Source organism: Plasmodium cynomolgi, chromosome 8 (assembly GCF_000321355.1).
Source record: "Plasmodium cynomolgi strain B DNA, chromosome 8, whole genome shotgun sequence".
NCBI classification, from domain to species: Eukaryota; Apicomplexa; class Aconoidasida; order Haemosporida; family Plasmodiidae; genus Plasmodium; species Plasmodium cynomolgi.
The window spans coordinates 321,363-336,546 of record NC_020401.1 but is presented as its reverse complement, the minus strand read 5'-3'; the positions used below and the strand labels follow the sequence as shown (position 1 = coordinate 336,546).

The window sequence follows — 15,184 nt, the reverse complement described above, 5'->3', positions numbered from 1 at the left end:
TTTTCTTCATTTGTGTGGGGTTGTACTGCCGCGAAATGGCAAACTATTCCACACCTGGTACAACCTCCATTTTGCATTTTTTTCTTCAAGATAGTTGCGGTGATTTGGTCTGCCAGGCTGAACGCGGGGGAAAAACCACCACACATACGCCCATGTTGGTTCGCCCATACACCGCGATATCAACCTGTTGAGAGGTTCATCATGCGGCCATACGGATAGGAAGAAAATTCATTCCAAGCGTTTTCCTTCGTTTTAATTTTGTGTTTTTTTTTTTACCACCTGTAAATGGAAATTGCGTGGGAGAGTCGTCCATGACTTCACGGGGTAGGCTACTTCCATTAGTAAAAAAAAAAAATAAAAATAACAAAAAAAAAAAAAAACTTTTAAATGACCATTTTATGCAACGTGCACTTGTGAGGGAGCTTAGCGGAGAGCATCTCCCGAGGTGTGTATCGATCGCCCTAAATGATCAATTCGCGTCGGCAACACGGACATGTGAGGTTAAACCTAAACCAGCTCTTGACGCACTTCCAGTGGTAGGTGTGCAGACAAGCCAATTTGATGCACTTGTCATAGTTCTGAAAATATTCGAAGCAAACGGCACACTGTTCATATGCAAAGTTGCCACTTTTATTTTTTGCATCTATGTGTTCGTCTACATCTACGTCTAGGATCATCTTTGCACCCTGATTATCCTCCCGTGTGTGGTTTTTATATACATACTTATACTTATCCAAATGGCTTAAAATGCGCTGCTCGTTGAGGGCACTCTCCTGTAAATTCGCATTAGTTGATGGGAACAGCCGTAACAAAGAGTCTGCATCTAACTGTTGCAATATGTTCAAAACGGCATATGGCTTGTATTCTACTGGTAAGCACTGGATATAATTTATGGATTCATTCGAAATAACGTCGAAAAAAGTTGGCTTGATTGCCCCCTCGGTGTATATAAATGTGTTGCAGGTAATTCTTCCTCTTCCATATTTTATGTTCATTGGGTCTATTCCCATAATTTTAAATTGCACTCCTTTGTAAAAAAAGGTGTCATGCATGGAAAATAAACTTAAGTAATGCCTCTCTATGTATGGCTTTATGTAATCTGCAAAAATGTCATAGTTGTATGTGGTCGGTAGTGTGTCGTACAGGGGCACTATATGGACGTTCCTAAACGGGTCGTACGTATCTGCGTTCAAGCAAATCTCCTGCGAGAGGGTGTGTGTGTGTGGGGGGGGGAAAGCATCTATAAAAGTAATTTTTGTTGGGGGCATGCCAAAAAGGTGGACTTCCCAGATAGCGGCGTGAAAAAAACATGCACCATCATCCGTGGGGGGATATCCAACGGTGCATACACACACACATACGCACATACACACGCATCACCGATGCGCCCCTGTTCATTCCTAACCGTAGAGTTATCCACGAAGCCCACGTTCACGTCAGCATCTATCTTTACAACGAGGAAAGAAAAATTATTTATAATGAGTAGCTTGCCAGAGTAGAATAGCTTAGTCCTGTTTTTCTTGAAATAGGGGTGCAGACAGGTAAGAAGGATTTTTTCCAGGACGAGATTTCTTCTCTTGATGTTGGTAGGGTGAGGCATGACAGTGTCCCTGTTCTTTGCTCCGAAGGTGCCATTGCTCTTCCCCCTTTCTGCACTACACTTTCTCGAAAAGTGGTCAAAGGAAAACGGAATGAGGGACATGGCTTCATTAAAAAATTGATTGCCTTTTTTAAGTATATATTTTTTTAAAGAAAAAAATTTTTTTTCAATTTTTTTTCATATTTTTTATAGTATTTATCTCGTATTATTATGAGATGAATTTTTTTTAAATTGTCCACGTATTTTCCATCCGTGTAAATTAGGGTGTCCCGAGTGAGGATTCCCTTGGAAGGTATGCAATTCACAACAACGTAGTAGTCTGTGCCTTCTTTAAAATGGGAAGTTTCCTCTGTTAATTTGTCTTTGTTGCATTTTTCATGTAAACAAATGTGGTCATTATTGGGTGTGTTTTTATTGTCCTTTTCATTCGAATTTTTTTTTGGTGTGTGACTGTTCGATTCCTTCCTATGCGCAACTTCCCATGAGTCGTCTCCATTTGGGCAAGGTCCCTCTTTGGCGCTACTTAATTTTTCGAGCAATTTTGTGCTTGTTGTGTGCTTTTCATTTTTAGTGGGGTCTCCCTTGTCATTTGTTAGGCCTTCCTTTGGGGGTTCCCCGACGCTTTCCTTTAGATTTGTCCGTGTGCTTTTTTCCCCTGGTACCGTTTCCTTTTCTCCATTAGCATCAATTATGAACCCTTCATACAGGACGCATTTGTCATTTATCAACAACTGCAGTTTTCTGTAAAGCGCATCTGCATTTTCGACTTTTCTTTTTATGGGCAGTATGTGCACTTTTTCTAGTATGCATTTTTTTTCTACGATATTTAATTTTTTTTTCGAATTCATATTACTCAGGAAATGCATATGTTTGCTTTCTCCCCTTCTGCAACTTTCCATTTTTTAATTTTCATGTCTTCCTTTTGAATGTTTTTCTCCGCTGAATTTGGCCCCTTCTGTGTAGTAGATGATTACTATATTGAAGCTAAATCTCGAAATGTGTTGAGCGTGACAGTTTTTAAGAGGGTCGCTTTTACGAGCATTCCCACGTCGGTGCGTACATAAATATGGGGGTGTACGTAAGAGCGCACAAGTAGACGTTCTTCGAGTGCGCTTGTGAGCAAAGCTGGTCGATTACTTGCGTATCACCATTTCGACAAAGAGTTGAAAAAAAAAAAAATTCAGTTTTGCTAAACTGCAGAGTGACTCCTTTTTTTTTTTTTTTTTTTCTGCCAAAAAATTTACCTTCTATTTTTCTTTTCTTTATTTGGCTTTCTACGTAGACAAAACCTAGGTGCTTTTTCTGGGGGAGTTTTCTCTTGCTGCGCGAGTACAAGCACAACTGCACATTCTTCGAAGCGTCACGCCAGTGGCATCATCAATGTTGTTCTAGCATCTAGGCCGCCTCCTATTTCACCGTTAACTTGGAAAAAAAAGGAAATAAAATACGAACGCGAACGACACGAGAGGGATACTTCGGTCCAAACGGAGCACTACAGACATTCACTTTATTTTATACATTATAATTTTGCATTTTGTGGAAGTTATTTGCACCGTTGTATGTGCGTCCTTTTTGCAACCTGTTCTGTATTTCCCCCTTTTTTTTTTTTAATCGTCCACTGTTGCGATGTAGACAAGTTCAGTGTGCTAATTGAAAAATGTCGTCGCGTTTTGGGGGCGCGTAAAAATAATGTGAAGAAATAAAAATGAAATGGAGCAAAATGAAGTGGGGCAAAATGAAGTGGAGCAAAATGAAATGAGGTAACATAAAATATAATGGACCGAGCGAAGGTGAGGAAATAGGAAAAGTAAAAAAAAGAAGGCCAAATGGATGTAGAAATTTATATCTTATTTTAAAAAATGCGGGGGAGCAACGGGGTGGTGGATATAAAGGGGAATTTTACAGTTTTCCTTTATTTGGCCCTATTTTTCCACGCTTTTCACCGTTTACCTTATTCGAACGGCCACACAAAGTCTAAAACAAAAGCAGTGAATAAAACTAAAAACTGATATACTTAAAAATGTAAGAAGGTACGCGCAAAATGTATGTTCATAATAATTTAGAAAAAAAAAAAAATAAATAATCTGACAGAGAAGGAAAAAATATTTAAAATTAGACAAAAAACAAAACAGCGTTTTGGAAAAATTTTCTGTGGAGTCTACCGACAGTTCAAAATATTTGTGTGTAAAATTTCGATATCGTTTTGACCAATTTTTTTGCTAATTTTGTACATTTTTTTTTTTTTTCACTTTCATTTTTACTTTTACTTTTACTTTAATTTTTCTTTTTTCTTTTTCTTTTTCTTTTCCTTTTTTTTTTTTTTTCATCATCTTCAGAATTTTCCTTTCTATGCGTACTTAAAAACATTTTTAAAAATTCCTTTTTTGCATGAAATAACAAAGTACGAGGTGAAAAAGGAAAGAAAAAATTCAGAAAGTGAAATGTGTAGTTCTGTTTTAAAAATCACGCCGCTTACAACTACACGCACCGGTTGCCTACAACATTTATGTTGCAAAAAGAAAGGAAAAAAAAAAGCGAAAAATGCATAATAAATATATACACTAAAAAATCGGAATTTTCTTGTTACATTTTCAATAATTTTTACTTTATGTTTGACGCACATTTTTTAATTTTCCTTTTAGACGATTATAACAACAAAAGTCGCTTTTGCAACAACTGCATGTAAAATGACGCCGTGCGATTTTCCGTTTCGGGGAATATTTCTTCTACATGTAGGAAAAAATATGCAAATGAGGTAGAAAGGAAAAGAGAATATACCTACATAGGAACGAAGTAGCATTCATGGGGGGAATTTTAAAAAATTGTCTAAAATGGCTGCAACAATTTTGTTCTATGCCATTTGGGTGAAGGCATAATTTTTCAGGCCATTCCCACTGTTCATTTTTCGCTGGTATTCTTTCCTCTGTTGAGCTTCACAACTGCGTACATTTTTTCTTCACCACAGCTAACATGCACACATATGACTTGGCATAAAATGAAGAAATAACACTATACGCATACGCCTGTAGCAGAGTTGGGATATACATATGTATATCCGTAAGAGCAGCGCGCCGTACGTGCGTACATGCACACACACTCTGAAGTGACTATGTCGAATAGTTCATTCCTTTTCTCCCACATACTGTCCATCCACATACTGTCCAAGATTATGCGTTGCTTTCCATCTCTGGAGAACTATTTTCTACACTTAAAATATAACCATTTGAATGGCAAAGATGAACAAGAACGCTTCGCGCCCAAAACACGCACATGTGTGTGTGTGCAGCACCGTACATAACTACTGTATCCTTTTTGGTATTTTTGCCTGAACAGTTCACGTAAATCGCCACACAGGTTTGCCTTATGTACGGCAAAAAAAAAAAAAAAACCCTTTTTTATGACCCCTTCGTAGAAATATGCCAAATGAAAAAAAAACGAATGTAACACTTAACGTCAATTTATCTGTACGCGTGTTCGCAGCAAAACCGTTTGGATGAACTTTTTTCTCTTTTTAACCTTATCGTAAATCCTACATTTGGTGTATGTAAAAAAGAAAAATTCCCTGCCTGTTTTCACCATGTGTGCAACCGTGCAAGTCTTTCTCGAAGGCATGCGGGCAAACGCTATAGGGGGTACATGGGCAGAAAATGTGCATATTGTACGTGTACAAATATATGCTCACTTGTGAAGAGGCACACATCGTTCGTTTTGTTTACTGTCCACGTAATGCCATCCACTCCATCACTTCTTTTTTTTTTTTTTCCATTTCCCCTCCGGGGAGGCTTATAATTTGCCAAAGTCTCAAAAAAGGCTAGTAGCACAGGTAAACACCTCGCCATGTACATAATTGTACATTTCACGAGAATGTCGCAATAGTGGGCCGGTCACTTTGCTAACGTAAAAAAAAAATTCGAAAAAATAAAATGATGAACAGGTGAAATGATAAACAAATGAGTGCTCAATTAATCCGCGCAATGTCGATATAGACGTCAGCTTCGATAACAAAAAGAGTCCTATTTTTGAAGCATTGTTATAAGCTTGCTCAACAGCTTTGCGGAAAAGGATATTACACGATGAGTCAAACAATGCATGGAACGACGAGAAAAAAAAAAAAAAAAAAAAAAAACTTCCTTGAGTGATACGCGTTGCCGTTTTTATTAATATATCCAACAAAACAAACATTCACAAATTACACGCATGTGTACCTGTGCGCTTAAGCGAATATGTACCTGTTCGTACATTTTGTGAGCTCTTCATAAAAGGGGCGTGAGGCAAAGTTCAAGCAGGCATTAACTTGCACTTAATCCCTCAACCCATTCCCCCCCCCCCAAAAAAAAAAAATTGCGCATTTAATCCCTATTCATTTTAATAAGATACAAAAAGTTGCAAAAAGGAAGAAAGGATTGAAAATTTGCAAATGTATTCCTTTTTATTTTTTCTTTTTTTTGCGTACAAACTGTTAACTGTTTACCTCAAAATTAATCGATTTTATTTTTTTTTTTTTTTGTCCAATTAATGGTGCTCAAGTTATATTTTATTTTTAAAATTACACAAGGGGGGGAGGAAGAAAAAATATAGCACAATAACATAAAACTGTTACAGAACAGGACCAAACGGAAAACTCGTCACCCTCATCGGAGTAAAAAGCAAAATTCGCATTTTGTTAAGAGAGAAAAAAAAAAAAAGACACGCCATCACGTCAGAAAAGTGTTACAAAATTTGTTAAATTTGATTGTAAATATTGTGAATGCTGTACGAATGACATCGCTTATGAGAACAGCATGAATGACGCCGTTTATAATCGCAGCATGAACGGGTCTTAGTTTTATGCGCTTGTTTATTTCATTTTTTTTGCGCCGCTTTTTGTCCGACGCTCGCCTTAAATTCGACTTGCAACAACTCGCGGGAAAAAAAAAATGTTGGACTCGGATGCCGAAGTACCGCAAGAAATGCTGGTGGAATACGAAAAACTGTTGAAAAAGTCATACACGGAAAATTTTGACGAGTAAGTATGTGCAATGGATGCATGTCGCTACAAATCAGCGCTCTGCTATTTTTTTTTTTTTTTTTACAAAGCTGAGTCAGACAATGTGCAAAAGAATTGAGCGTTATGCATGAGTACATAATGCGAGTGTTGACACCCATGTGTGCGCTTTTGCTCTGTCGCATGTTTCACATAAACGACTTTTCTTTTGAGCAGATTGTACAAGACCGACTTGCTGAAGGTAATTGGGAAGGATGGGTACGGCTCACACATCGTTTTGTTGATTCCGTGTTTTATCGTTTCGTCCGGTGCAGACCCTGAGAAGACACTGTAAGTGGATCTTTTACTGGCGGTGTTTATTTGCGTGAAGCGCGTGAATTGTAGCAGTGGCGAAGTTAGGAGTGCCCATGCTGGTGGCGATGATATAGGTTTACTTTACTTTATTTTACTTTATTTTATTTATTTATTTATTATTTTTTTTTTTTCCCTTTTGGGGCTATTGCCACGTCGCCACATGCAGGAGATACGCCATCCTGACGTTGGACCCTATCGTGAAGGAGAACTACGTGCTGATTCTGTGCGAAACGCATACAAGTTGGCTGACCGACGCGGTTTACGCGTACGCAAAGCAGTGTAAGGAGGGCAAGAAAAACGAGGAAAAAAAAAAAAAAAAAGTGACCAATTGTGATGGCGCAAAAAGTGCAGATATTCCATGTTGATCATTTTCCCACGCGCAAAAAAGGCCCATGGTTAAGACCCCCTTTCCATCATTTGATTTCTCCCCCATCCCGCAGGGTACGATACTCTTCCGAGGAAATACAAAAAGAACCTAAAAAAACTGTACTTGGTGCACAGTGGGTTCATGTCCAAAACGATGCTAACCATTGTGACTCCATTCGTTTCAGCCAAATTCTGGAAGAAAGTAGAATACATAGAAAAGTTAGAAGATCTATTTTTAAAATTAAATATAAATCCAACATATTATTTGAGATGTTTTCCATACATAGTTCAGAGAAATGAAGAAGTACTATTAGGAGGAAATACAGTTTCTGTTTTTGGAGCAGACTTAGAAATTTTATGTCAACGATTTGGAAAAACCTACATGGAATATAAACACATCCCATCCATCATTGTGGATTTCTTAACCCATTTATTGAAACCTGAAATTGTTAATACGAAAGATCTGTTTTATTTACAAACAGATGCAAATACATTGTATGGGATAATTGGAGACATAGAATATGGAGAACCGACAACCGACTTTAACAACATTCCTTCTCTAGTCTGTTCATTCAAGCTTTTTTTAGATACACAGAAGCATGGGTTGTTGGGTAAAGAGGCATTTACGAGATTGTACCATTTAAAAACCGTTTCAGCATCGGATAAGTCGATTAGAAGTGTTTTATTTAAACTGTATGATAAGCTTGAACCTGGTGTTAAGGAGTGTGTAGTCTGTCTTTTGGAATTTTTTAAAACCGTCTCAATGTATTCAAGTGAGAATAACATGACGGTGGAAACTCTGGCTAAAATTTTTGCTCCCACCTTCTTCAGACCCAGGGTTCCGAACGCCGTTTTTTCGCAGTGTATTCCTTTGGCGAATAAGTGTCTGCAAATGATAATTGAGTCCCCCGACATTTTGACGGTGAGTTGATACGTAGATGAGCAGAAGCGTGGAGGGAGGCGATGTGAGCGGCGTGCTTGTTCCAGCCGGCACCGCCTGCGAGCATATGTGATTTTGTCTCCATTTTGATGCGATTTTCCCCATTTTGAAAAATCCTTCCCCATTTTGAAAAATCCTTCCCCACTTTTTCCAACCCCCCCTTTTGCGTAGAACCCGAAGAAATACGACGCAGAAAGTGACAGCTCAGACGAGAGTGAGTCAGATGACAGCAAGGAGAAGGACTCCAAATCGGAGAGCTCAAGTGAGGAGACAAGCAGCAGCGAGTCACAAGGAAGCAAAGGGAATAAGGGGCAGTCGAGCGATTCGGAGGAGCTTGTCAAGCGTGCATCGAAGTCCTCGGAAAGTGGAGGCCCCAACAAAAAGGACACCCCACAAAAGGACACTCCACAGAAGGACGCCTTGCAAAGGGGCGAATCGAAGAAGAAATCGGACGAAGAGACCGAGGAGGAGTCGGAGTCTGAGGAAGAGTCTGAAGAAGAGTCGGAGGAAGAGTCCGAGGAAGTGACAGAGGAAGCTACGGAGGAAGAATCGGGTTCAGTGGAAGACACCAGGAAGGTTAATTTTAAAAGGGAGGAAGGGCAGGCGGAGTAGGCGCGGTGAAGGAGCGGTGGAAAAGCGTCTGAGGAAGCAACTAGGAAAGCCGCGCTGATGGCAAGTGCCCATTCTTATGCCGTGCGCTGAAGGATTGCCAACCCGGCGAAGTGGTAAGAACACACAGAGCAACTTACCCCCCGAACGCATGGATAACGGTCATATGCGTCAAGAGAAAAGAGAGACAGGGGGAAATGTCGAGCAGTTGGCAGACGTAGGTTAGAAGCCCTAACCGCTTTTGCGTAAGGACAGACAGATGCACTTTTAAATGACAGTTTTAAAATAGAAATAAAAACGGTACCTCTTTTACTGGGATAAATAAAAAAAGAAATGGTAAAAATATGAACGGAGTGAGGTGGAGATAAAAAAAAAAGGTTAGCCAAAGAGGTGGGTACATTGTGGATCATATTGTATTGCCGCATTTGGTGGGGAAGCAGCTGCTAATTGGTTTTCAGTCAGCCGTTAAATAATTTTTTTTTTTTTTTTTGGGTGGAAGAAAGATCACGAAAAGGAACAGAAAAAGGAGAAGCCGAGCAAACTAGCGACAAAACCAAATAAGGCTTATAAATTTTGGGGGGACCCACGCGCAAATTTGCCCGCACGTTCCCAACAGCCGCAGAAAGGTGCTTGATGGACGTTGCCTTGTTAGTAGTTAATATACTCCCCATGTTCGTGATCATAAAACGAATTTTTATCGCAGCAGTTGTGTTTTCCGCGAGAGAGAGCAGCGCACGCGGGCGATATATTATATATATGTGGGGGGGAGGGTCCTTTTTTTGAGTTCATTTATTGCCTCCTTTTTTTGTGTGCACATTTCTGTGTGTGTGTTTTTTTATTATCAAAAATTGTCCACTTCCACTTCCACATCCGCTTTTTTTTTTTTTTTTTTGCGTCTCCCTTCGCACCTTCGTCTGCAGCGTGGGGGGACATGCGCTATCCCCCTCTGCATATATTTCTTTCCTTTTTTTGTCGAACTTGTATCCACATGTTACCTCTGCGGAGATGTGTATCTCTCACTCTTTTGGTAAGAGCACCTACACGTGTACGTATCTGTGCTTGCACACATGTGGTATGTTATCATCTTAATTTTTTTTCTTCCCTTTTTAAATAACTCCGGCTTTATGTATCTCCTGGCAGTAGTATTTGTTGCACGTAATTTTTTTTTCTACAAGGTTATATTCGTAGGTGGACTCCCAGGCTGCACGTTATATGTGCCTGCACACGCACGTACAAACACCCTTTCGTAATCACGTGCATAGGCCCGTTGCGAACACCTGCATGGGGTTCAGTTTGTGTTCCTTGGCACCTTTTAAATTTGCGTTTGTGCTAACTGCAACCTGTGGATTATCATAAGGATAGTTTCATACCGATAGTTTATGTAACCCTTTTTGAATAACTTTAACGAGACAAAAAAAAAAAAAAGGAGAGGAGAGGAGGAAACAAAATGGCTGGTTCAGCGAGCGAAATAAGTGAATCGCTAAATGCCTGGATGAATAGCAATTCGTCCATAGAGTCTTACGTTCTGATCAATTCTGACGGTAAGAAGAGAAAGTGCGCGAGGGAGGGAGGGGTGTGAGGGGTTGAGCTTGCCATCATAGCAATAGGCCCCAAGCTGTCTCCGTGCAGTGGTCTGAGTATGATGGGGTGGCACATAAAATGTAGATCGCGTCGAACGTTACGCACAAGTAGTATTCACCTTAGTGTAACATTTATTGGGAAAAGTGGGAAAAAAAAAGAGAGCGCCGCATGACCAAGTGGCTAACTGTAGGGGGAAAAAACTCCCACAAGTGCCGCAGTGAGCAAGGAGTGGGTAAAGTGCGATCAGAAGAAGTAGCATAGCAGCACAACATGCACTTCCCTAGGTTGCACATTCGAAGTACTACCCATCTCCCACTCTCACCTCGAATGCACGTAACCTGCGCAATAATGTGTAGCAACGTTACAAAGAAACATTTGTTATTTTCGCCCATTACCCTGTACCATTTGCTAAGGCATCCCGCTAAAATACAACGAAGACGTGAGCTACGAACATGCAGTTAAGCAGGCCTCCCTGTTCTCGTAACTCTTACCTTATCTTATCTTATATGATATTTTTTTTTTTTTTTTTTTACTGAAAAGATGCTAGGAGAGTATCGAAAGTGTGCCAAACTGCTCGTCCTACATATTCCTTTTTCTGCCTTTACATTTTATTTTATTTTTTTTTTCTTTCTAATTGCAGAGACTTACTGACAAAAACAAAAAGGTGTGTTAAGGAATTGCTTCCTCAAGAGGTAAAAAAAAGAAGAAAAAAAGATGGAAAAAAAAAGCTGCAAAAAGGCAAAATAGGAGAGTAAAAAAAAAAAAAAAAAAGAACCCATAATGGAGGGTAACTTAACTTGATGAACGTTATGAACAGATTATGTAATACTCGCGCGGTGCACATGAGTACAGGGGATGGAGGTGCTTCATCTACGCATCCACAGTTGAGTGTCCTACTGCACACCACCCATCTGAGATGCCGCCACTTTCCTCTCCTTATGCACCTCTCCCCAGAACGAATTCAACAGCAATTTACGAATTCGCACAAAAAAAGAAACTGAATACATCATATGTAACCATGGGGACTATTCGCTCATAACAAAACAAAATTGCAAGGACACGCAAACGAATAAAAAATAAATGAATGTATGGAAGGCATTCCGAAGGAACTTTGCTGCGTTTACAAAGGGCGTCTCCCCAAGTTGGCACAACGAACAGAGGGTAAGCACAGCGGGGATAGCACAGCGAGGATAAACACAGCGAGGATAAACACAGAAGGGATAAACACCCTGAGGAATGTCTTAATATGTGGATGGATACGCCCCACCGCGCTCAGCTACCTGCGCGGACAAACTGTCACCCTCTGCAAAAGCAGAAACAAATACGAATAGGGGGAAAGGGCGCCAAGTTTTCCTTCTTAGCTGATGTTCCTACATAACCATTTCTGTTCACTCATTTGTAAAAAAATCTTTTTTTTTTTTTTATTTTTTTCTTCTGATCTTTATTCATTTCGCCATCCCCATCATCATCGTTACCATCATTCTTTTCGTAGCTTCGTGTGTGCGATTCTTTATATGACTCTACATTAGCGTTCGATTTAGAGTTAAAAATGCATTTTGTGGCAAAGGACAGCACAAAAGTGCACACTAGAAGAACGATGAGGTGAATTATAATCCCCTTATTGAATGATCCCTCATGTATGAGTATGATTCTTGGGGGGGAAGGGGAGGCACATGTGTGTATATATGTACGTGCGTATGCGTGTGTGTGTTTTTTTTTTTTCTATTTTTTTGCTCTACGGCTTACTTATTCACGAGGGGCAAAATGAAGGTAAAGTAAAGCAAAAGGAAATTCACCACGTTGATTTTTTTCCTGCTTTGTGTGTTCTTTAGCCACATGAAAAGGAGGCACGTTTTGGACAAGTTAGAAAACTAAAAAGGGGAAAAAAAAAAAAAGGATACGTTTGTTGGGGCACTTGGACCGCGGGCTCGAGCACCAAATAGGGTCGAGTGCCAAATACGCTGGAGCGCCCAATGCACACGTGAGCAACTAAAGTGGCAGAGCAATTTAACCATGAAGGTGTTGGCCGATATGGAGCGATAAATATGCTTCAGCGAAAAGTCCATCGATCTTCCCCCTGCAAGGTTGGAGAAAAAAAAGAATACAACGAATTGGGGCTAGTTCTGATGGAAATAAAGGGAGACCCTTCCCCCCCTTCCATTACGCTTCCTAAATAGGGCTACTAGTATTACCAATGAAAAAGGGGAAAAAATTGGTGGCCATGGATTCACAGAATCCCCAGCTGAGGCCTACGGATAGTATTCTCTCTTTCAAGTTGATTGTGTTGGTGTGCCTGCATGTGGATGAGTGGGAAAAAGAACATGAAAAAAAGGAGAGTGAAAGCAAAAGAATGCAAGGAGTGTCAAGGAAACCCCTGTACAGACATACCACACACACATATATAGACATAACAATCTTTACGAACTAATTTTTATTCTCTGTATGCATACTTATGCGACAAGATGTAGTAAAGCCCAGCCAGGTCTATGAAGTTGGCGCATTCTTGGAAGATGATCTGAAATGGGGAAACAAAAAAAAAAAAAAAAAGGAGTTCCCATAAGCATGTGTATATGTAGTCATGCATGTGTAGGTATGTACTTTTGCGTGTGCATCCAATTTGTTGAAGGCCTAGCCTGCCAAGCGTACGTTGAAAAGGTTCATGTTTTGAAGGAGGCCTATCGAGAAAAACGCTAGGGCGAACAGCTGCATGAAGGGATGAATGGGGGGGGACGTTAGAGGTGATGATAGCACACAGGTAATTACATACGCTCAAATGGGTGCACTAAAAAGGTTCTTTTGTTTTTTCACAGTTTGGGGAGTCTTCCTCCTTCTCCTTCCTCTCTTCTAATCCTCTGTTAACCTTCAAAATTTGCGATACGATGTAGTAAAAACAGACTAGGAAAAACAGCTTTGTCCATCCAGCATTCTTTGATCTATTAAAAAGGGAAAGCATGAAAAAAAAAAAAATAAAAAAATAAAAAAAATAAATGTGCTCATTTGAAGAGAAAAACGCGAAAAAAAAAGTATATTCGAATGATGCCCCATTTTGAGTCTACTTATAACGTTGCTAATGAAGTGTTGCTGCACGTCATTCGTTAATCAGGGGGACTTTTTTTTTTTTTAAGTCTTTCATGTCTATATATAGTGTCATTACAATTTAAATCCGTCATATATTATGTAGTATGGCGTAAAGGCCGTCAGGGAACAGTTAACAAAATGGAAGAGCGCCATTTTGTGATAAGCTAAAATTTGGCGTATGTAATTGGGACACAGCTCTATACATACTGGGGGTGTGCTCCCCTTTTTGCGACTGCTTGTGGAGTGTTAAGTAACACTTTTTAGTTGATTTCAGCTAGAGTACATCACCAAAAATATTTACAGAGTAACGCAAATTTGGGGAACTATTTGCATGAGTAGGTATGTGCTGCCCCGCATTTCCCAATGAGGGAGGCACAGCTTTTGTTTGGTTGTCATTAAAAGGTTCTCAGGGGCTTCAATAAAGCTGCCTAACGGGGGGTTACTCTATTATGCATGTTTATACATGCAAGTATTTGGGGGGGGGGTATGCTTTTTTGTTCACCACTCGGGATGTAAAAAAAAGGCGAAAAATTGAAGATTACGTTTGGTATTAAAAAAGGGAGAAAATGTCCCCTGATTGGTGTATTGTTCTTTCCGCTTCTTTTTTTATTTTGTCAATTTGCTTCATTGTATGTTTCCTTGCGATCGTACAATTTTAGGGCGTTCTTTTTTTTTTTTTTTTTTTCGTTGCCTTTTTCGCTATGCGCGGGTGTTCAAAAAGGGGGGTACATTCGAGCAAGCGGCGAGCACTCCCGACCTGTCGTTCCGCTATTGTTGCCTCCATTTTTGTTGCCTCCATTTTTGTTGCCTCCATTTTTGTTGCCTCCATTTTTGTTGCCTCCATTTTTGTTGCCTCCATTTTTTGCCCCCTTCTGACGCCCCTGGTTCTTAGGCACCATATCTCCCCGCTCACTCGCGGGTCAAGGCAGACCGGACCCAATTTTTCGCGTCACTTTTACTTTTCCATATTTGAGAACTTTATTGTTATATTTCCCCTTTTCGTTTTAGTTTCCAATTATGGTAAATGAAAGGGGGGAGGGTTGGAGTGTAAACAAAAGGCATGCAAAAATAAACATTCCTCTTTTTTTTTTTACTTATCTTAACAAGGAGGACGACATAAAAAAAAGGATGACTAGGAAGGGCACAAATGTTGTTCGCATGGGCATACACCTCTGTCAAGCTGTATAGCTGTACATACACGTGCAATTATGCGCATATGCTATATACAGTGTATATAGCGTACATATGTATATATGTATGTATATATATATATGTACATATATGCACATATATGTATATTTATACATATTCATGGGCAACATTTGGCGTTGGCCTGGGCGGAAAACAAGGAGCGGAAAAGAAAAAAAAGGCCAAGCGCGCACACACAACGTAACGTAACGTAACGCAACGCAACGCAACGCATGACACACAAAATGGCAAAAATGGTCACATATAAAAAGGAGAGACACATGACTTTTGTGTGAAATATTTGCGCGCACTTGTCCATGTCTATGAATCGATAAATCATAGGATTAAAAAAGAAAACTATTAAAACAAATGAGACTGGAAAAAAAACGCAGAAGAACAACAAATGGGAAAAGAGGCGGAGAAAACGGCGAAAAAAAGGGGCAAAAAAAAAAGGCAAAAAAAAGGGCAAAAAAAATGACCAAAA

The 15,184-nt window shown here is 39.8% G+C and overlaps 4 protein-coding genes across 4 annotated transcripts; 2 read left to right on the top strand and 2 right to left on the bottom strand.

The window, feature by feature from the left end:
• Window positions 1-461: 461 nt before the first annotated feature.
• PCYB_081660 (hypothetical protein) lies at window positions 462-2,448 on the bottom strand (the record flags this gene model as incomplete). Its single annotated transcript, XM_004221904.1, has 4 exons — window positions 462-1,202; window positions 1,454-1,702; window positions 1,747-1,884; window positions 1,906-2,448. 2 exons carry the CDS (start codon window positions 2,446-2,448, stop codon window positions 1,747-1,749), a joined length of 681 nt encoding a protein of 226 aa, XP_004221952.1. The 3' UTR covers window positions 462-1,202; window positions 1,454-1,702.
• A 4,068-nt stretch (window positions 2,449-6,516) lies between these two features.
• On the top strand, window positions 6,517-8,235 carry PCYB_081650 (Rho-GTPase-activating protein 1; the record flags this gene model as incomplete). Its single annotated transcript, XM_004221903.1, has 4 exons — window positions 6,517-6,605; window positions 6,801-6,914; window positions 7,105-7,283; window positions 7,379-8,235. The coding sequence occupies 4 exons, from the start codon at window positions 6,517-6,519 to the stop codon at window positions 8,233-8,235; spliced, it is 1,239 nt and encodes a 412-aa protein (XP_004221951.1).
• A 2,065-nt stretch (window positions 8,236-10,300) lies between these two features.
• On the top strand, window positions 10,301-11,514 carry PCYB_081640 (dynein light chain 2B cytoplasmic; the record flags this gene model as incomplete). The annotated part of the gene is made up of 4 exons (XM_004221902.1): window positions 10,301-10,394; window positions 10,848-10,914; window positions 11,075-11,126; window positions 11,389-11,514. 4 exons carry the CDS (start codon window positions 10,301-10,303, stop codon window positions 11,512-11,514), a joined length of 339 nt encoding a protein of 112 aa, XP_004221950.1.
• A 312-nt stretch (window positions 11,515-11,826) lies between these two features.
• Window positions 11,827-14,106, bottom strand: PCYB_081630 (hypothetical protein; the record flags this gene model as incomplete). The annotated part of the gene is made up of 8 exons (XM_004221901.1): window positions 13,589-14,106; window positions 13,295-13,367; window positions 13,081-13,137; window positions 12,885-12,949; window positions 12,627-12,727; window positions 12,447-12,511; window positions 12,181-12,305; window positions 11,827-12,085 (listed from the first exon to the last, which is right to left on the bottom strand). The coding sequence occupies exons 1-8, from the start codon at window positions 13,663-13,665 to the stop codon at window positions 11,827-11,829; spliced, it is 822 nt and encodes a 273-aa protein (XP_004221949.1). The 5' UTR covers window positions 13,666-14,106.
• Window positions 14,107-15,184: the final 1,078 nt, after the last annotated feature.